Source organism: Thunnus thynnus, chromosome 18 (genome assembly GCF_963924715.1).
Source record: "Thunnus thynnus chromosome 18, fThuThy2.1, whole genome shotgun sequence".
Classification (NCBI taxonomy): Eukaryota; Metazoa; Chordata; class Actinopteri; order Scombriformes; family Scombridae; genus Thunnus; species Thunnus thynnus.
The window spans coordinates 22,231,242-22,254,376 of NC_089534.1; the positions used below are offsets into that span (position 1 = coordinate 22,231,242).

The 23,135-nt window shown below is 38.9% G+C and overlaps 1 protein-coding gene across 7 annotated transcripts in view; it reads left to right on the plus strand.

Annotated features, from left to right (window-relative positions):
- lama2 (laminin, alpha 2) overlaps window positions 1–23,135 on the plus strand; it is a 206,463-nt gene that overhangs the window by 59,740 nt on the left and 123,588 nt on the right. For all 7 annotated transcript variants that reach the window (XM_067573019.1, XM_067573021.1, XM_067573020.1 and 4 more), the window contains exons 4-14: window positions 2,635–2,686; window positions 4,403–4,593; window positions 8,026–8,205; window positions 8,766–8,855; window positions 11,544–11,661; window positions 13,009–13,187; window positions 13,298–13,397; window positions 14,484–14,541; window positions 15,477–15,579; window positions 15,784–15,924; window positions 18,985–19,149. In XM_067573019.1, coding sequence (XP_067429120.1) covers window positions 2,635–2,686; window positions 4,403–4,593; window positions 8,026–8,205; window positions 8,766–8,855; window positions 11,544–11,661; window positions 13,009–13,187; window positions 13,298–13,397; window positions 14,484–14,541; window positions 15,477–15,579; window positions 15,784–15,924; window positions 18,985–19,149 — 1,377 coding nt within the window. The remainder of the gene's footprint in view (window positions 1–2,634; window positions 2,687–4,402; window positions 4,594–8,025; window positions 8,206–8,765; window positions 8,856–11,543; window positions 11,662–13,008; window positions 13,188–13,297; window positions 13,398–14,483; window positions 14,542–15,476; window positions 15,580–15,783; window positions 15,925–18,984; window positions 19,150–23,135) is intronic.

Consider the following 23,135-nt stretch of genomic DNA (forward strand, 5'->3'; position numbering starts at 1 on the left):
TTGCATATAGCATATTTTAAACTGCATCTGCATAAAATAGTAACATCACTGTTCTGTCGTAGGCTGATTGTGACACTGACAGCTTGGCAGCATCCTAAGATGCAACACAAAAACAATATGGTCTATTTTTTTTGGAAAATGTATATATTTATTTACTGAATATAGCCTTTATTCGATAGTGACAGTAGAGATGCAAATAGGACACATGGGGAGAGACAGCGAGGTAAGACATGATGCAACAAAGGTTCCCAGCCAGAATCAAACTGGATATCTTACATGTTATGCACCCACATTAGTTTTCTAGCTAATATATCTTTTTTTATCCATTTATCTTCTTACCTCCGGTCTCTTTTTTACAGAGTTGTAGGACAATATCTCATTCTGCAACATCTAGGGGAAAAGTGCACTGCTAACATCAGTTTGCTGGCTAGTTAGCTTTTTCAGCTTGTCAGTTGTAGCTCATTGAACTTTTTTTTTTTCTTTATTGGACAGTTGAAGTGGCAGACAGGAAACAAGGGGAGTAAGATTGGTTGGACATGCAACAAAGGTCCCTGGCTGGAACAGGAAAAGGGGTGCCGCAGTTATGTGGCATGTGCAGTAACCATTCGGCTTCGAGGGCACTACTCATTGAAAAATGGAATAAAATGGCTTGAAGGCATTTCTGGTACATCTCAAAAGATGATTTTTCAAATTTCTTTTATACATTTAAACATCACTTTGACATATTTTTGACTCCAACAAAGGAAGACCAATTGTTATTTCAGGTGGACTTAAAAATTCAATCTCTTCTCTATAGGGGATGACTGAGGCACTGGACTGGAAATATCGTAATTCTGTAGTAAGAATACTGTAGTGGACTTGGCTTTATTCAGTGAGAAAGTATTTTTTGTTTACTTCATTCTAACTGGAATTAACAAGGTTAAGCTCAAAATTGCCAAACCAAGCTGCAGTGCAATAAATGAATAAACAAATAAATAAATAAATAAAAAGAAGCTGTTTGGAAAAAAAGATTTTGGCCAATTAAAATCACACAGACTGCTTTCACAGTAATACCATCCATTCGATATGTGAACTCACCATAAACTTACCTACCTGACATTAATGTTATGGATGCAAAATAAACATTTTATTTACCAGGTGTGTGATTTCCTGCAGGACAGTTATTTGTGTGTTTATCTGTTGATGCTGTGTTGAGCTTTAGAGGCAAAAAATGCACCTCGTCTGATCCACAACTGATCAAAACAGAGAATATGACATACTGCAACCCTACACACACACACACACACACACACACACACACACACACACACACACTGCATTAGTTAGCTGTGTTCGTCTATGTTTAGCTGCTGGAGATGCCTAGCTGTCCTAAAGCTGTCACCATATTACAAGCTACTGCTGAGAACTCATATGCACACACAACACACACACACACACACATCCCATCCTCGGTATGAATACAGGTAACAGTGACTCTTTGTAAGTGGTTTGAATGACTGCTATAAGGTTACCCTGAAATACACTTTCTCACACACACAAACACACACACACTCTTGGTAGCTTTCTCTCTATTCTAATTGCTGCAATATGACACTGCTTCCCACATCACGAGAAGAAAGAGAGATGTACTCACAGAGAGAATGGATGAGGTGAAAGACAGAGTGGTGAAGCGAGAGAGGTGATTGAGGGAGTCAACATTTGACCCACATCTAGTGTCTGTCTATCTATCTGATAGATAAATCTATCCATACTACATCTGTCTATATGTCATTCTACCTACCTTGGTAAACAAAAGTAAAGAAAAGCCGAGACAAACAAAGACTGTTGTGTTATATTAGAACAAATAAGGTAATTTCAGTGATTTTTAAAATTAAAAACCAGGTAAAATTTGGAAGGAAATTCTTTAATATTTGAAAAATCTAGGTGAAATTTGATGAAAATGCCATTTATTGCACAAACGTTCCAACATTTCACCATTTTGTTAGTTTGTTTACACAGATGGACTCAAGTCATCTTTTATTTATATGTAGCCCAATAACACAAATCACAAAAATCACAAGTCTTTTGAGTTTCTTCCCCAATTTTTTTCCCTTTCCTCATTTTTGGCAGAGGCATATTCTAAACTGTCAGAACAGAAAAGCCTGTTTACTGTAAACAGAGGTGTCTTTTTCCAGCAGGAAACAGAACAATATTTAGATGTCAGAAAACATAATACCCGAATGGGAAGTGAAGAGGGTTTAAACTAATCTAATCCTTTTAAAATATTTGTTTCAGTGAAAATTGAGTCAGACAAATGTGTGTATGAGTGTTGGTGATTTGAATTTAGGGGGGACTTCCCCTTTCTTCATACCTGGCTGTGTTACTTAATATGCCAGATTTTATTTTGACAGTTCAATTTAAAGTGATGTGACAACTGGCAAAAGTTTATTTTCGACCACATTTAAAAGGTCGTTAAAACTTACTAGATGTGTTATGATTATGGTTATACAGTAACTTAATGGTTATAATGGCTATTAGCTTAGTTCACATGGTAAAGCTAATTGTATTCACTTGAAACCATAGTTGTTTCAGGAGTTAAAAGTTTATTAAGGATTTCTTTTTCATTCATTCTATCCTCTCTGTGTATTTTCTCAGGTTTTCCAGATAGCCTATGTGATCGTTAAGGCAGCCAACTCACCTCGTCCAGGTAAGTATTCTTCTTAATAATTTAAAAAGACATTTCGGTCTTATCAACAGTTTAATACAGTAATTAAAGCCTTTTGAGCACATGATCCTCCCACAGAAAATCCACAAGTTATTTGAAAGACAATAATTGTTTAATAAAATGAATATTTACTCTCATATTAAACATTCCCAATGTACTTTGCTTTGTTTCTTTAAGTTTAAATTCCAGCATCCAACCATCCTGATACCTTATTATCTGTAACTGTTACTGTAATTTGCTCTTAATAACTGACCTTAATGTACTTACATGTTACCTGATGATTTTTTGGGAAATTACATATTTCCACATTTTAGTTTATCATTGTCTCCAACTCCAATTTTCCCAATTGTTTTCTACTGATGCAGCTTTATATATTCTCTTTCAGTCTTTTATATTGTAGATTACAACTTTTCACTTAAAAAAGAAACTTTAAAAAAACCTTTTAAATCTCATTTGTATGTTTTTTTGACCCTAACTAATTTGGACATGAATTGTGTTTTTGTCTAATTCTGTCTGGTTTTTCATTTTTGGCAGGAAATCTTAAAAATCAGGTTATGAATGGAATTCTTTGAAATCCTGTGGTCAGGTTGATTATGCACCAAGCAAGAAGTGATTACAGTAATTGTTCATACTCACGGACAAAAGAAGTGATTACTTCTAAAAAAAAAAAAAAAAAAGGAATAAAACTCGAACATATCAGACCTTCATCAGAGCTCTGATATTATTAGACCGAAAGCTCAAAATAAAAGTGAAACACTGCATAGATCTAAACGTGTGGAAATTTCTTCTATCAGTTTGGACTCTTTGATGCTTCCAGCACCTTAGAAAAGATTTAGCCATGCGGAGCGGTGGTCAGGATGACCACCGCTCCGCATGGCAGGATGCATTATAAAACTTGAACATATAATGTCAAATGAAATTGAAAAAGAACAATCAAACAATATGAAACCACTTTGGTTTACACTTTGCCACCCTTTCTGTGTTTGAAAGGCAGCATCATCAAATGTTACGCTAATGTTAAATGTTAATTTAAAATTGCAGAAGCCCTGAATTTCTGAAAAATCTGTCTCATTTCAAAAGTTTAACTGCTGGATGCAAAATCTCCTCTAACTACTTACATCACTATTCTCAGTGTATGTGCACCGGAGGCTTCAGGTTTCCACATTGCATTTGTCTAAGTTATATATATTGGACCATGACTGGCTCCAAACTAGTTGTGATGCCACAAATCATGCGAGTAAGTACACGTATTAAACTCAGATTGAAGGTGAGCAGAGAGACATTTTCCCTCTTCAGTAGATGAATTTGAAAAATCTTTTATTGTCAGACTCTGAAGGTCAAACGTCCAAGTGAAGTGACAATAAGCAAAACACATTTTTCAGTGGAGTGGGACTTAACATTTTATGAAACTTGCACATCTTGACAGAAGCATAGAATAGGTGGCAGTTCATATGCACTCTGCCATCTAATTTGCTCATTTTGTTTTTCAATCTATGGAAGAGGTGGAATATCATAGTTTGTTCCATGTTATTGAGAATATGTGATTGAATATATGATTGAAGGTTATGTCAATTTTCTATGTATTTTAAGTAGGGTGACCTAAACACAGGCTTGGATGTCCGTTATCACTTTTATTGATCTCATCACTTGTTTGAAGCATGCCATCATTATTTCTTCACCAATATTCTCCGTCCGCAGGTAACTGGGTCTTAGAGCGTTCAATAGATGGTGTGACCTTTAAACCCTGGCAGTACTATGCCATCACAGACACAGAGTGCCTGACCCGGTTCAACATTAATCCAAGGACAGGACCTCCATCTTACACCAGAGATGATGAAGTTATCTGCACATCTTTTTATTCAAAGATTCACCCTCTGGAGAATGGAGAGGTAACGTTTGTCCTTACAGAGACTGTCACTGTGATTTAGAACAGAGTTGGGTTTAGTTTTGGGTTAAATCAGGTGGTGACTGTCTTTATCTTTGGTTGAGTTGGTTGAGTCAAGTTGGGTGGAGTTGGGTTGATTTTTAGTTAGGATGTAATAACAGAACAGTATTGAATGGGTGACTAGGGTACAGTTAGTTGGATCGAGTTGGGTCGATTCTGTTGGGTAAAGGTAGACTGACTAGAATTGGGTTGACATTGGCTGGATTTGGTTGAGTTAACTTGAGTCTGAGTTTGGATGCACAATCATGGAGATCATATCCCCGACTGACACCCCACTGGTAGTTTAATGCAAGACCAGCCTTTACCGTCTGTAGGATATTCTGTAAGCTGAATTTTTTATTTGAAGTGTAATTTCCATTGCAATTAAAAGTTTCTGTTGTAAGTGAGACCAGGGCAGCAAGCAGCATTATGACAATTGTAATGTCTGTGGGGGCAGTCTCACAGAGAAGCATTTCTAAAAGAAAGAAAGAAAGAAAGAAAAAAAACCCATAACCATTGTGTTTTTCTACATTACTGTGCCACATGCCTTGTGCTCTTCTGGGTTTGTTTGTTGCCTTTCATTAATGTAAAAATATTTTCAACTTTTTGGTGCTTCATACCATTCATCAGTCATGTCAGTGGCCAGACCCAGAGCCAGGTACACAGAGGCAGACATATATTTGAATCTGACAGGGCTGTTGCGAAGCATCCTGGTCTCATCAGCCCCTGAGAGACCGAGCCAGGTCAAAAAAATGTAAACAGAGAAAAGTACAATCTTTATAATGTATAAGCTCTCTGAAAGGAAAAAAAATCTTCTGAGCAAGATAGATGGTGGACATTAAAGTGATACAAGTGGCTGGTTTTCATAATGATAATATTTAGAACATAGCAGGTTTTTGAAAGAGTTTCATTTCAATGTGCAGAACTGTTCATATAATTTTAATTACTAATAGGAATAACAGTTGCTGAATTTTTTTTGAAAACACACACGCACACCGAGACACACATGTGCACACCACTGTTTACTGTTATGTTGCTTTGATCAACTGTGTATGCAATTGCACCCAGTATGAACAGAGGGACAAGTCAGCTATAACTGACATTAATGAAGAGAAAGAGGACTGCAGAACACAAATAAACACACATACTCACACACAACAGCGCAAAACAAACCAGTCACACATCTACATCTTCTACACAGGCTTCTAATTGTAGATGCCTGTCTGAATATGTGTACGCATTTACATGGGTGCGGATGTGTGTTCATGCATGTACATATGTGTGTGTGTGTGTGTATGTGTGTGTTAGTGTATGTCGTCTTGTGTGTTTGCACCGTATGTGTGTCTGTGTCCTGCGGGGGAGCGCTAGAGGGGGTGCGAGCTGGGAGATGTCAAGAGCTGCGAGTAACGACGGAGGTGTCTGAGTGTGTGTATGTACTGTGTGTGTGTGTGTGTGTTTGTGTGCGTGTGTGTGTGTGGTTGACAGCTCTCTAGCCGTCTGATCACAGTGAAACCATAATGAGTCGTAGGCGATGTGTCACAGCATCGCACACACACACACATTCACAATGTCACCCCACCACTCATCACACACACGCACACACACACACACACACACACACACACACACACACACACACACACACACACACAGAACCATCTCCTTCGTTACTTCCAAGTGTGCAGCTTGCACCCATCAAGTGTTCCCCCTTGACACACGCACACACACACACAGACGCATGCATGCACGCACACAAACACGCACGGTCAGCCCACTCTAAGACTTTTTTTTGCAGATGCCAAATGTTGCTTTTGGCCACATGAGTGAGACAGACAGATGGACAGTCAGACAGGCAGGCAGACAGAAACTCACACTCCTTATTATGTGGCTGCTTTTTGATTATTGGCGATACAGGATTTAAATGCTTATTTTGTTTATTTTACTTCTACATGGTAGTCACAATATCAGGGTTTGAGGTTCCTTTCTTTCCTTGTAAACACTTTGTCCCTGAATAGATAACAACCTGAAACAGGGCTGAATATGATTTGTCTTCCAAAGAAACACTTTGTCTCTGAATAGATAACAACCTGAAACTGTGCTGAATATAATTTGTCTTCCAAATAAACACTTTGCCTAAGTGTTCATGTTTTAAAAGTGTCCTTTGAGATGTTCTGATGGACAAAAGCAACAGACTCTTTGGAGCGAAGCCTCTTTATTCATCGTGATAATTTTGGACTGTGCCTCATCAATTGTTTTCTGATAAGCTGCAGCTGAAGGTTGCAGCAGCTTTGGGGTAGCGTAGCTATTTTCAAAATCTATGACGCAGACGGGCAGAGCTTATATTTGGTAAGAAAGTGCAGTCACTGAGAGGACCAATGCCTGTGCAGATAAAAACAGTACACTGTAAATTATTACTGGGGTAGGGTGTGAAAAATTACTAATTATTAAATTAGTGTTAAATACTTGATGTGAAATAGCTTCAGTGTGGTAAGCTACAATGCTTTGTCTGAATAGCTTGCTGCGTAGCTTGCTACTTGCTTAGCTTCCATTGATTGTATTAAATAAAAGTAATGAATGTGATATTAAGGAGTTTGTTCTTATTTGAAAGGGCTGCTTCCCTCGTTTTCCACTAGTTTGTGATGACGGTACAGATCATTTGTGCAATCAGTGATGGTGAAAACAGGTGTGTGTAGGGCTGGGCATATCAACTGAAATCAATATCGCAATTATATTTTCAACACATATAACTAGTTCTATAGGATCACTGGACAGATTTCTGGTTCAAAGTGCTGAAAAAGTGAAATCTTTTAAATACTTTAACGTGTTATATGCAGGTTTACATGCAAGGCACCACTTCAGTAATGACAACTTCTGCCTGCAACTCATCAATAGTGCTGCCTTTTTTCAACATCTGCCTTTAAAGTTACCAGTCAACATCTACTGTTACTACTACTATATGGGGTGGGGCCATTCTACTGTCTCCTTGTAATCCATTTGGTATCTGTGTGCCATTTGGAATATGTACAGTATTGCAAAAACAAACTCCTGGCACCACATAGCACCCTTTATGATTTAAACAACTATTCGAACTTCAATTAATTATCAAATTAAATGTAATACTTAGTTGAAGTACTGAAAACTAATAACACCATTGTTGATTAATTAAAGAACAAAATATGCCATAGACATTGCTTCTTCCTGTTACTAAAAGGTTGTTGCTACTCTTCCACCTTCCTTCTACTCATCTGTTTACACTTGTTTACCAAAGATGCTTCTCACTCCTTCGTCCGTCTACCACTGCAGGAAACTCAAAGCACCTTATATGTTTGTCTTTGCACCATGTCTTAGTTCAATACTGTTGTTACATGTCAGTATTTATCTGTCTCTCTGCCTATAGATCCACACGTCTTTAATCAATGGTCGTCCCAGTGCCGATGACCCCTCCCCAACCCTGTTGAACTTCACCTCTGCCCGCTACATCAGGTTGGTCTTTCAGCGAATCAGAACGCTGAACGCTGACCTCATGACTCTGACATATAATGACCCCAGAGATGTCGATCCCATCGTGACGAGACGGGTGAGGCTGAACACACACACATGCACAACACTTGTTCTCTTTCTTTTCTTTCCTCTCTCCTTTTCTCTTCTTTTCTCATTTACAGAAAAATATAAATATCTCCTTGGAAAATGATAAACAGATAAAATAAAAAAAATCTCAGTCACAGGTTATACAGTTTTATTACCGTATCTCTAAGTGATGTTTGAATAAGTCATAACTATGAGATACAAAAGCGTAATTTAATTTTGAAATCAGAAAGATAAGTTATATATTATGTGGTGACCTTAGCAAACCAAAAAAATCCGCTACTAATTAATAATAAACCACCAATCCCAGAAAGATTATATAATGACACGGATGCACTGCTGCTCTTAGAGGTAATGCTGCTGTTCAACACGTCACCAGATGTGGTGTTAGAGACATCTTTTGTTAGGTTAAGAAATCATTTTTTCAAGTGTAATCTGACTGAGATAAGTGAGCGAGGTCTTGTTCTAATAATGTATCTTAATTTATTAATACACTCATTAATGCTGTAGTACTCATTATAACATGTCGTCTGTCTTGTTCTCTCTCTTCAGTACTATTATTCCATTAAGGACATTTCAGTTGGAGGGATGTGTATCTGTTACGGCCACGCCAAGGCTTGTCCACTTGACACTGTTACAAAGGTAAAACTCTGTTTCTCTTCCTCTCAGTCCAGTTAACAAAACTATCAAGGTAATGGAGCTCCTCCATACTGTCGAACAGGAGCAAAGAGTACCCTCAGGCATCGGTGTTTTATCTCCTGCCTTATATCAAACTTTCTGTGTGTGTGTGTGTGTGTGTGTGTCTGTCTGTCTGTCTGTCTGCCTGCAGGGGACACAGGTGACACAGTGAAGCGTTGTCTCACGTGTCACTTCAAACAGTCGAGTGTTTGATACCAGACACCTGATCTTTCTCTCAACACACACACACACACTCACACACACACACACACACACACACACACACACCCGGCCTTGTGTCCTTTACATGTCCTGAGGCTGAAGCACAGAGTCTAAGTCAGATGTGACACTTGTGTCTGGTCCCTTGGTGATGATGTCATTGACAATAAGTGATGTCACTGGTGTGTTGAAAGCTCCAGTTTCTTCTCTTGTCTTCTCTGTTCTTTCCACCTCAAGAGGATATAATAAGGATATATGCCCAAGTCAAGGATTTAGCAGTATTTGTGGTGTTAATTGACTGAAAATGACGAAAAAAAACAAACAATTATCTTTGACCATGTGTTTATTTGGAGGGCATACTCCATGTATGCTGGGGCAACTTAAAGAATTATAACTTGTTTTTATGTATGGCCCATTTTAATACCAATCATTTTTACTTTATATTTATGCAAATCAATTTCCAAAGTATATTACAGCATTTTTCTTAACTTTGATGCTATCTTTGGTTTCCTTACAACTTCTTCAACTGTAACTCTCTTGTCTCCAAGAGCTAATTTGTCTTACAGTCATATGGGGAAACAGAGAAAACACACACAGACTTGAATATAGAACACAATAAAATATATGAAATATAAAAAAAAATATGTACAGTACTGTAAGAAAAATAACCTTGTAGAGACATTTTGCATCCAACTTATAAAACTGTTGCATGGTATTGATTTAAATACTCAAACATCCTGGGAGTCACATGAACACACCAGACTTTTTAAGTTAATATAGACATTGCAAAGGTACCATGAAGTGTCAATCTTAAGCAAGTTCCAAGTCATCATCCTGATATTTACTAAAATTGCTCGTCTGGAAGGTAGTTAAACTACACTTGTGGCACCTCAGGTGGTGGATAAAGTATTATAGAATAATGTGTTTTTGTTTAAACTTGTGTATCATTGTGAACATGTTTCTACTAGGGTGTATAAGTACTTGTATATAATCTGACATATAACACATTATCAGCTGAATTCTGCTTTATTTATCTCCCATTTTGTAGAGATTATTTATTGATTGCTTTTTGTTTAATTAACAGGGACCATAAAGATAAAAATTGTTACAAGAATATGAAATGTTTATCTAGCCTTCTGTTCCCACAGGACTTTAAGCTCCTTTACTTTGATACAAGTTCATCTATCCATGCAGTTAATGCCCTGGGCAGACATTCAGAAAGCAGAAAAGGTGGAGACCCGCAAGATGATTTGTTGATGATCGTCTACAGATCATTTGTTCAGATGCATGCTCAGCACAAAGGCAGCCTGAAGCCAGATTTGTAGCGTTGAGTCTCAGATAAAAGGGGCAAATTCACTCGTGCCAAAAAATCCAAACTTGGCTCTCACTATGCTATTGTACTGCTCTCCCCTCAGTTAAATCTGGCACCCTCTCCACATCAGCCAATTTACAGAAAGTCCTAAATTGAATTACTGAACCTCATAGTTGGCAAATTTCCTGCTACATTCTGCTTTGACTGTGTTTAGTTATGAATTTATTTCTCTCCTGGGAAAGTAGTAGTGAACCCATTTGCTACTGAGACAATCTGGAAAGTGAACCAAGTTCTTTCATTGCGGCGGGCTCTCCTGCGAATAAATTGTTGTTTGATAGGCTTTCAGTAGGCCACGCATATTGGTAATGACCTGTTTTCTGCCATCCATTTTCATAATCATGTGGATGTTGTGATGCCATAACACAAAGAGGCCAAATCACTTAATTACATTTCACTTTCTACCAAAGTAACAACTTAGTTTGACAATGAACAGATTCATATCTCAGAGTGGAATCACACATCACAATTAAAACCAACCTAAGTTTTCATCTCTGTACATTTTAAAGAGTAACTCCAGCTAAAAACTTCTAAATAGTTAAAGTTCTCAGCGTGCTGCAGTGGTGACAAGGTGTACTTGGGGTGTTGCCAGTACACCTTGACATCAGCGTAAGATGTAGTTACTGTACACATGCCTACACTACTTAAGATGTGTTCAGATGTTTTCACAGAGTTAGAAATAGTTGGTTGGTATTTTTTCCTATATTCCAGGGAACAAGCAAGTGTTTTACAAAACAGCGCAAACTCAGCTTGTATGTGTCAAGCCATATTTTAACATTTTAAAATGTAGTTATTTTTCCCTCACCAAGCGCTTGATAGATTTTGGAGAAAAAGTTGCCACACTGGAATTTAAATGTGGTGGTGACTCAGATTGTTACCATGTTTAGTATTCTCTCAGAAACCAGCTTCCAGTTAGAACAAAATCACTTCATTTAAACACAGTTGTTCATGTCTGTTTAATTGACAAATCTGTGAAACTTAGATCTCCTCTGTTAGTGTGTGTTTTTCATTTTTATTTGTGTCTGTGTGTGTGTGTGTGTGTGTGTGTGTGTGTGTGTGTGCAGAAATTTAGCTGTGAGTGTGAACACAACACATGCGGGGAGAGCTGTGATCGTTGTTGCCCTGGTTACCACCAGCAGCCCTGGATGGCAGGAACCTTCCTCACTCGACATGTCTGTGAGAGTAAGAAAAACCATAACACAACAACAAATAACACGCCTGAATTACACACAGCTACCCACAAGCCAACGGCAGTCCATTCACATCACAACTAATCCTTTTTACCCAGAAACTAATAGTTACTTCACAAACTTTCTGTACTTGGAAATGTCATTGCAGAGGTCATATGATACTATATGTGTGCTTGGTTTAGATTTAAAAGAGCCCACTTTTGTTGTAATGTAGCATATGGTTACTACGCACCACATCATTTTGCTTCTAATATTACTACAGCACACCTTCAACTTCTATGAGCTCTACAGACTTTAACTGTGGCTGGCAAGTGTGACGATTCCAGCTCCTCTAATCAGTATCAGCTTTTGATATAAGACTTTATAAAGCCATCAAAAGTCACCTCTGTGTCCATTAACCTTCATCAACTATGCAGCGGTAGAGCAATGAGGCTTCCACCTGTCACCATAAAACTAGGATAACAACATGTAATCTTCATTTTATTTCACACAGGCTATCGCCTTCTAACAGACTCTATAGCCTTAATCGCCTGATAAATGTGACTACTGCCTCGACACTGACACAACATCACAAAGGCAACAAATGATCATCATTAGAGTGCATGTTAAAAGCGGTGACTGATCACAACAATAAAGGAAAGGTGTAGAGTATCCACACATGATTGACAATATTTTCTCTTGCCTCTGTAGGTAATGTAAGTAGAATCTTGCAAGCCCATGTGGCTTAGGTACTTTCTGGGTGTATGACACAACTCCCCAAAAACACCCTTTAAATTGCATCCGGGCTTAGAGAGTCTAGAACAGTGTAGTAGGTTTTGACTCAATGGGATGTGTAAAACAACTTTGAGAACTCGTTCTAAAGAAAGAAAGACCCCCACATCCTGGACTTGAGGCTGTTTAAGGGGGAGACCTTTCATAGGGCAAAAGTGCAAATCCCAGTTTCTCCTCAAAATTCCAGTAGACGACACTTTCTTCTCTTTGGTGAATTTAAAATGGTAAGCTCAGTGAGTAGGAAAACACGGCTTATGTTTAACTATCACAGGAAATGGTGAGGGCAAGCTTGAATAGGAAACCTGCTTTTTTCTCTCTGGACCCCAGGAGATAACACACTGCTCATGGTAACTGATTGATACTTTAGGGTGCTGTCTTCAAAACAGGATTGGATTTTTTTTTTCTCTCTCTCTCAACTCCTGAGCGGAAGAAGTAAAGGGATTAGAGAAGCGGTCCTCCTGGCTTCATGCTCAGTATTTCGATAGAGAAGACGGGAGGGGGATGGGACTCTACAATCTTATCAAACTGCAGTACTGAAGTCTATCCCTGCCTCCCTGTTTGTTTTTAGAGTGTAACTGCCATGGTAAGGCAGAGGAATGTTACTTCAATCAGACTGTAGCAGATCTATCTCTCAGCCTGGACATCCACGGCCAATACAGAGGGGGTGGAGTCTGTATTGGTTGCCGTGACAACACAGATGGTGTCAACTGTCAGAGCTGTGTCGCTGGATACTACAGACCTACTGGGGTACATCACCTTTCATTCAGTTTAACAGTATCTGTGCCCTCTTTGGAATATGTTATGATGAGGCAAATGTTGATTTTGTTTAAAACATTTTGACTTCCCCACCTGTCCAGGTGAGCGCTGAGGAGGAAAACCCCTGTATCCCCTGCTTATGTGACCCACATGGTTCTGTCAGCCAATCATGTGTCGCAGATTCAAGCCAGGCCATGCCCGGTATGCTAATAAACTTTTATCTGTCAGTCTTTCTGTCTCCTTACATCTATCAGTCCTCTTCTCTCTGTTGATTCTTTATGTCCTGAATTTTAAATAATTTCACCCACTCAGTGGACACACGTGTAGCACTTTAAAGTGAATGCAAGCACATGTTTCACATTTTAATTCATTTTAAAGTGGTACTTCAGTAACATTTGATCGATTCAGTCCAGCTTAATTTCCTATGGGGATGGGGTTAGTCTAGGGGCGCTGGATTCATTTCAGAAGTGCGGGGGCCAAAAAGTGTGTGTGTGTGTGTGTGTGTTAAGGCCTTTTCATACTTTCCACGTCCGTGTCTGCGGACAGCTGCAGACTTTTTGGGGGTCTGCAGACACAGATTCAGTCCACATATGCACACTAGTACACAGGGTTGCATCATGATAACTTTTGAGAGTTGTGACTAATACAAACCGCTGTGCACTGTTTTTCTGATTAGCCTTTAAACGCAATATTCTGCTACTCCAACTGGACTTGCTGGATCATATTTCATTGTCTCACCAGCACTTTAAACAACACGCCCACACCAACACAGCCCCTTGTATTGTTTTACATGGGACTGTTTTCAGCAAGGGGGAAATCTTTAGTCAGACATTGGGGGGGAACCAAGTGAGTGAGGGGGCTGTGATTCACAGGAAAACCTTCTGTGTCTTTTTACCGTAAGTGTTGCAATATAGAGGTATTTGGGATGATACAGTGATTTGGGACTTAAAAAGAATGTGGGAGGAGGGTAAAGTCGGGGTGCCAATGGCCCCTTGGCTCCCTTACTTCTGGGGCCAGTGGGTTAGTCAAGGTCATCTGTGTGCGTAGAAGCTTTTGTTATTGAAAACCTTCTTTGACAGAACAGAACAACTGTTTATATTAGAGATAATTTTACACCATTTTGGTTTTTGGTCTTTTACTATTTTTATGTTTAGAAAGAGGAGCTATTTTAGCTGCAGCCGCTTCAAAGAGATAACCACTCTCTTTTTGACTCACACTGTTGTTTTTTCTTTAAATGTGTGTGTGTGTGTGTGTGTGTGTGTGTGTGTGTGTGTGTTTGACTGACAGACCAGCCAGCAGGGTCATGCCGGTGTAAGGAGGGTTTTGGGGGTTTGCAATGTGACAGGTGAGAGACACACACACACACACACACACACACACACACACATATACACACACACATACAGAAAGAGATAGAGACACATTGTGACAGGTGAGCCGAACCTTTCAGCTGTTGTCTGTTCCAATTAGTGTTTGAAAATCGCCAGAAAGTTTCCATTAAGGTCTTTAATGATATTTGTTATCACTCTGTATCACACTTGGTTTTGTACCTTACATGATTTAAAGAGGTCACTATAAAAATGGCCACTGTACAAAGGAAAGACATGCAGTTTCATTTGCTATTTTGTTTTGCTGTTTGTCTTTGACTGCAGCTTGGATAATCTGTTTTAAACATGATATCATCAACCAAGGTCCTCCTGTCATTCAAAACACCAGGTTAAAATCATAACCTGTGAATCAAAATACAACAATGAGAAAAGCGTTCTACTGTTAATCACTTATTTGTGTTATCACTATGTTTTGTTGCTGTAGCTGCTTGTTGTTCTGTCCGTATTGTCCTCTCTCCGACTGCAACGACTCAACCTCCCAGTGGGTGTCATTCAAGCTTGATCTAATGTAATCCAATCTCAAAGCTGATACAACTTTCCCTCTAAACTTTTAATAACCTTCCAGCAAACCAGGCCAGCAAAATAAGCATCGTCTTTAAAATCACTTGTTAAAATGGTCTAGACTTGCTTCAGCTCACTTTCTGTTAATTAGGGGTATATTAATATATTTCCTTTGAGACACATATTGCACATACATGCATGTCACCTCTGGTGCAAGGTCAGCTGTCTGCTGCAAACTAGAGGTTCAGTGTCTGACTCTGAGACAGTTTTACCAGGATGGACGCAGCAGTCGTTAGGAGAATTGGCGCTTTGACCTTCTGGATATGGGATGGCCTCTCTAATACTCATCAACTTCATCTCTATTATTGTTATTAAACTCATTTCTCTCTAGGTGTGCTGTCGGTTATATGGGCTACCCGTCCTGTCAGCGCTGTAATTGCAGCATGGAGGGAAGCACCAACGCTGACCCGTGTATAACACCCTGCGTGTGCAAGGTACACATACGCTTAAACACACAAATAATGACAAGTACTCCACGCTAACCTTTCTAGCCCTGTCATCATTATCTTCACCACATTAACACTACAATGACATGCCTTGTGCTCACAACGTCAGTTAGAGGACAGCCCATAAACTTTGCTGCATGCCTTTCCATCATCTTCTTTCTCTTTGTCTCTCTCTCTCTCTTTCTTCTGCAGGAAAATGTGGAGGGAGAAAATTGCGACCGCTGTAAACTGGGATTCTACAATCTCCAAGGTGACAATCGACGTGGCTGCGAAAAATGCTCTTGCATGGGCGTTTCCAGTCAGTGTTTTGCCTCCACATGGACTTATCAGAACGTAAGAAACTACACACAAACTTCTTCTCTGTCAGCCGATAAGGATGTCTGATATCTGTCTGGATTTCATAAATAAACATTGTTTTTACTGTTAATGAAACAGTATTTATATTTCTATTTTCAAAAGATTGATGTAAACAACACTTTAATTTAAGCTGATCTCTTTAGCTGTGGTGGGTATTGTGACTTATAGTTTTAGACTATAGTTTTTCCTTTTTTTCCCTTAAATTTATTTCAAACAAGTTTGCTGCTGAAAATTTAAATTGTATCAATTCCAGTGCACCACAGAATATTTCTTCTGAAAGCATTTAAAACAGCAAATATTTGGAGCTAAATCAATCATTTCAATGGAAAACTAAATCCATGTGAATCTTTTGCATCAAATTCAACTTTGAAACCAGAATTTGCGGCATTGATCAATACCAATCTGCCTTAGTGGTATTGACCTTTAAGGGAATGGAGAGCCAGAGGAAGCGATCACACAGTAGCTCGTGTGTTGCACAATCCACCTTTATTCAACTCTCCACTGCCAGAGTATGAACTACCCCACAAAACAGGCTTGCTTTACAGACAATAATAAGACAGGAGCCGATGGTACAAATGTCTCCTCAATAAACTGTGTGAACTTAGCATCCGAGCTGCCTAGCTTGCTAACTGAGACTGAGCTCTTATGACTGACTAGTGCTAGCATGTTAGCAGTTAGCTCATCAGCTACAGTAATCAATACGCAATGGAGCCTATTTTGCTTTAGTCTGTAATTGAGATTCTATAAAGCAGAAATCAGTTAAACTTTTGTCTTTCTCAATTCCCTGACTGGAATATTCCTCTGCAAATATAAAGCTGATTGTTGCACTTGTCATGTTTGCACCTGTTTATTTTCTTGATTTTCCCTTCCATACATATGGATAAAGGGAAGAGAATCACTTCACTGATTACCCAAAAGATGTTTTGCAGATGACAAGCAAACTGCTCTTCCACACTGGTGCACATGTTTGATAAATATCCCTCAGGCTCAAGATGCTTCTAACACAAGGTGCAAAATAATCATTAAATCAGGCAAATATTAATCTGAAAATTGTAAATTAATGAAATTTTAATCACTAATATTGATGTTTATAGCAATGTGCAACAGTGAGTAGCAAAGCCATGGTAATACTGCATGTTATTAAGACTAAAAGCAAAGACAAAACCAAGTACCTAGTAGAGAAATGGGATGTGGATGTAGTACAGTTGAGGTCAGAGTAAAGGAGAAGAGTGAAAATGAGGAGCAAAGAGGGGAGAGGAGAAAAAAGAGGAGAGGACAAGACTGGAAAGGAGAAGGGAGGAAACAAGACAAGAGGCAAGACGGAGGAGAGAGGTGAAAAGAGGAAAACAGTTTTTGACTGACAGGCGGGGTGGGAGAGGAGGGGAGAGGAGACGTTGACAGGATGACAGCTCTGATTTAGACACCGATAGAGAGTGTGTGTGCGTGTGTGTGTGTGTGTGTGTGTTCAAAAGGGGAAGCCAAGGTCAGGTTAATTGCAACGACAGATATGTGTCTGGCTGTCTCTCTTTCACACACACACACACACACACACATACACACACACACAAGCACACACACACACACACACACACACACACACACGCAAAATCCTTCAGGAGTTTGGAAAAAACCCCACTCTTTCTAAGTGTCAGTTGCAAGACTTTCTGGCTGACATGTGACAGATGTACAGAACCTTTAAACATATTTTGTGTTCTTACTAAGTCACATTTGAGTTGGATAAGAAATCCTAAAATGTAGTATTTTAGGAATGGAAAAGCTCCACTAACATATGAACGTACAGGTATAGATTTTATTTTTAATATCACTGACATGCTTTAAGCTGTTTTGTGTTATTTGTAAATCTGCAGTATTAGGAGGAATCTATGTTTAGGCTATCTGAAACAGTTAAATTATTAAAAAGTCATACATTGATCTTTTAAGTTTAAGAAACTGATTTGAAATTCATTTTCAGTTCAGACTGTTCTTTCTTAGAAGGCAGATTGTTGGGAAAAACGACTAATCAAGTGCTTACAACATTCAAAAAAAGGCCCCTTGAGAAAATGGCACAACCCCTCTGTTTGTCAGAGACACTTAACAGCTAGAAGATCTTTTTTTAAAAAAAAAATGTTTTTATACTTATTTGGCAGAATAGGCTCTGCTCCTGAGAGTGCTGCTCAGTGAACCCAAGCAGCAATGCAGGATTCAATGTGGAGCACAACAAACCCTAAAGGGCTATATGGAACTGAGCCCAATCATTACTGAGATATTGGATGCACAAAGTGCACAAATGAAGAGATGCCATTGCCAAGTTTGCTTGTAGAACAGGAAGAGCATGGATGATGGAGATACAGATCTATTTTAACAGCCACGACATTGTTATGTAGTAAGCAGCAGCAAAGCATGACCAGCCATTGGCCGTTTTAAGTAAGTCATCAAGTCACCTACATTTAATATGAGTGGTGACTTGCTATAATATGTTTGCTGTCAGATGCTGCTGATCTGCCGACACTGAGCACAAAGTTAGTGCTTGTCTAGAAGTAATCTGATGCTTTTATTCAGGCATGAAGGTCAGTTCTGCTTATAACTCTCCAAATGTACTTTTGAAATCATCATTTTCACTCTCTACATCTCAACATTACTCATTTGCATGTAATGTGAGTGCCAAATAACAAGGCTGCTGAAAACTTGTTAAAAGCTAACCGCTTGTATTTTGCAAGATTATTGGAAGAGATCCTGCAACAGAGGAAATGTTCCAGTACTCCCTAAACTCCTTTAATTCACAGAGCTTTGTGCAATTTTCAGATATCACATTGCATTTCAGGATTGATTTTTAAACACCTACTGCACATTGTTTTAATTTACATAAACATAAGACATGATAGTTGAGGCTGATCAATATTAATACTAAATGTTAACCTTGACATACCAATATAAGACAACAAAAGTCCTGAATCAGAAGAGGTAAAAATGAACTATATATCTAAATATTTGTGCAAAGTAATCTCACTTTTTTCTGTTGAATGTTGTTTTTTTTAGGAAACCACTCTGACAGGCTGGCACCTGGTTGGAGATACAGGAGGTATGGTGTGGTCTGTTCACAGACAGACACCTCCATATCTGAGCGTCCGACACTCAGATGTTGTGAACGATCTTGGCTCCGCCTACTACTGGAACGCACCTGGACTATACCTGGGAAACAAGGTGAGATGCAGACAAACACACACATACACATAATGTTTATTCACACCTCAATTAAAATAAAATGTAGATAGATAGTCGGTAGATTTACTTTGGATAGTTGAGAACAAAGAGACAGAGTGACAACTAGGAGACATGTAAAGAAACAGCAACCATTAAAGATCAATGACTTAGACGTGCCATTCATATTGGTTACACATTCAAGTACTTTTCAAGGTATTTAACTGTATGCACTGATACCATAATTTAAAATGTCAGTACCATAGTTTTAGTTGGCTTAGAAACTTGCAATGAAAAAAATACATCCTTCAAATACAGAATTAATATAATAAATGCCTAACAGCACATTAACTCATGCCTCAGAATTTACCATGAGTTGAATAACACTTCTTACAGAGCCTTAAATAAAACTTTACATTATAGTCTTCTCAAACATAATATTTGTTGTTATAACAATTGTTTTAGGCTGGACAGATATTCTGTTGTTGCTTCCGTCCCCTGTATGTGTAGCAATACATGGTTGAATATACAACATCTGGTGTAAAGTTTCCTCATTTGTCGTTATTATACATTATACTTTCAGCACAAATAAGTGTATTTTGTATGATGATGATTCTGAAAACTCTTTTGCAGTTGTTCATTATTCCAAAGATGTTGCATTGTCCAACAATGAGAGCAGTCAAGGTTACATGATATAAACTTTTGTTCACTGTAATAACACAGCCACAATCTCATGTGTGATCTGACTGTCCACGTACTCTCAGGTCACTGCTAACTGACTGTGTGCATTACAACATGAGCAGTTCTTACCATTTTACTAATGAAAGCACTGACAGGTCCACTATGTAAAGACTTACATAAGACTACATCATTAGAACAAACTTGCATATACTGTATAAACAGATTGGTTTATGATCTAAAAATATATCCTCTGTATGTAAGTCTGGTGAAAATGTATCCTGCTGGGATGCTCACCTCCCTCCCAGCCCTGCTTTTGTGGATCTGCTTCTGCTAATGTCGACTGTTTGAATTTGCGCTGCGGCTTTTCTGTGGCCATGATTAGACTTTATCACTCCAGCTGGCAAATAGCTTCAGTCCATGTTTCTGAAGTCGAGTTGTTGCCCTGCTACAACAACAGACTGACTGTGATGTTTGTCTGGGTGTCATGGCTTAGAGGAATATACCACTGAATTTCATTACTTTAAACCTTGCAGGCCTAGCTTGTCATCTCACTTCTTTGTCTGAACCTCTATCCCTCCATCCCTCTAACCATCCCTCCATCCCTGCTTCTTTTCATTGGTCTGCTCCTCTAACTCTCACTCTGTCTCTCCAGGACTCCCATTTTTCACCTCCCTGTTCCTAAATCATCTCCCTCCACTTCCCCCAAGCTATCTTCTCTCTCTCTTTCTGTATCTCTCTCTCTCTCTCTCTCGCTTTGTGTCTCTCAGGGTAAACAGTGTTTCGCCTGTTGAACTCGATAATCAACTGTTTTTCTCTTAGTGCGCGCACACACACACACACGCTCACACACATGCGCACACACAGACAGAAACACATATTCTCATTCAAACACGTACTCACACACACACACACGCACTCCCAGGCCTATATAAGTCAGATAATGATGTGTTTTGGAGGCATTAGGGACAGCGGAGCAGAACCGAATGCCTCCAAACATGGGAAACAAACAAATTACCACTGTGTGTATGTGTGCATGCATGTGTGTGTGATTGCTAGGAGCAGTGTGCGAGTACTGTATGAAAAAGTGATTCTTTGCTTCAATCTCTGATCGTGTTACAGAGATAGATGCTATGTGACTTGACTACGCGACTCTGTCACACACACACACACACACACACTGTGGTCTATCATGTTAGTGTGTATCATTGGAAGTGACAGGCTGTGTGTGTAATGACAAACTAGCAGTGGATATATCTAAGTATAAATGTGTGTGTGATGATGAGCTCAATTCTCGTGCGTGACCTCCCATATTATTAATGCTGAGGATGCTCATTGGCCCGTTAGCGTGCTCCGTGGATGCTCATTGGTCCAGAAGCATGTTCCACTGTTGCTCATTGGGTGTTTTATTGCCTGTGTAGGTCCAGGGACTGCTCATTCACCAGAATAGCCATCACTATCATTAAAGCTTGCTCTGCTTAAAGAATAATTTTACAACGTTTCTGGTTTATTTAGCAGTGGAATGGCATTCAGAGTGAAGAGTCAAAATATGAACTCACAACGTTGCAAGTATGAAGGTGTAGCATCATTTTAATGAAGCGTTCTGCACATGTAAAGCTTACTTTTAAGACGATTTTAATAACATTTCGACTTTATAAGACTGTGAACTTTTGAGAAGATCTGGCAGAAGAGGAGGCAGTCGCTTTTAACTGAAGCTAAACTCAAACTGTAATATTTGAAGCAGCTCTAATCAGTTTATGTATGTTATTATATGACTACGTGTAATATAAAAGCCATTGCTCCTATTGACAAATGCACAGAGAATGATCAGTCTGCAGTTCCCCTCAGTTCTACGCTGCGTTTTAGTGACTTTTAGCTCATTGTTTTGGTTGTATGATCAGCAAATTTATTGTTTTGGCTCAATCTCACCGCTCTCATTAACTTTGTTTTCACCTGTTTTCAGCAAAAAAGCTCTGATAAACTCACTGTGTGCTACTTGCCCATATAAATATACTTTCCAACAGTAGTAAGACATTGAGTTATATGGAGCCATATTCTATATAAGTTTCATCAGCGATTGTTGGTACCTTGAGGTCCAAATGTTGTTTCAGAAACTTTTCCAAACCGGCAAGAGTACAGCTCTAAGAAAAACATAATATTTCGATTTTTTTGGAATTTTTAAGCAGTAAACAATTCAACAATAAAACAGCTAAATATTCAATTGACTTGCAGCTCTCAGCAGCATCATCAGCCTTCAGAAACAGTCAAATCCTAACCTCCTTGTATCCATCTTGTACCCAGGAACAGATTCACAGTCAAGGCAGATAAAAGGCTGAAAAACAAGAAATGTTCATCATCAATTGTAGGAAAAGAGTGACAGAGATGGACAGACCGAGAGAGGGATAGCACTGTGAGACTGAAGCAAAGAGATAAAGGGGATGGAGAGAGAGGAGAAACATCCTTTGCTGACAGCTGATGAAAGAAAGCTCAAAATATGTTGAAACTTGACAAACACACAGATCCGCACTTTTGTACAAACACACAACTCAGATTGTGTTACATTTCATTCTAACTCCCTCTCAAACTCTACCTACCCCAACTCTCTATGACCTTTTTTCAACTTTCTTGTCTTCCCTGTCTTCTATAATGTCCAGTAACAAAGGAATAACACAAAATAATAATCCTTTAAGAAGAAAACCTGCTACAGGTGCAAACCTAAGGCAGACAAATGACTAAAAGTTCAGAAAAATGATCCCGTTTCACCTTGGTTATAGAGGCTGACACCTCGCAAATGTGATGAATGAAAACTGTCTAAAAAGTGTTTCTCTAGAACACTTTTGGGGTGAAGAAATCTCCCCTTTTCTACGAAAAGATCACTAGCCTTTACCAAGCTGCTGAGCTTTGACTTATGAGAGAGAACAATGTGTGTAGAGGAGTTTGTGTATAGTGCCACTCCTAATCTGGTCATGATTGCATGAGATGGATTTCCCCTCCCCATTTTCTCACTTACTTCTCTCCCTCCCCTTTCCTTTTTTTTCACTTACATGGCTGAAAAAGTGCCTTTACATCAATCACAGTGGATTTGTTCCAGTTTCCATCAACCAAATAATTTGGTATCACACACATTTGTGCTTCTGGAAAGTGTGTGCAGAGCTCTACACAGCAATCCCATGGCCCACATATAAAAGGAAATCACATATAAAATGTTTTCATTACAAAAATGTAATTAATGTGAAACTGAACAAGTAATGCAGGGTATGTCAGCATTTAGTTTGCTACAGTTAGTGTTTTGAAAGCAGAGTCTTTTTTCC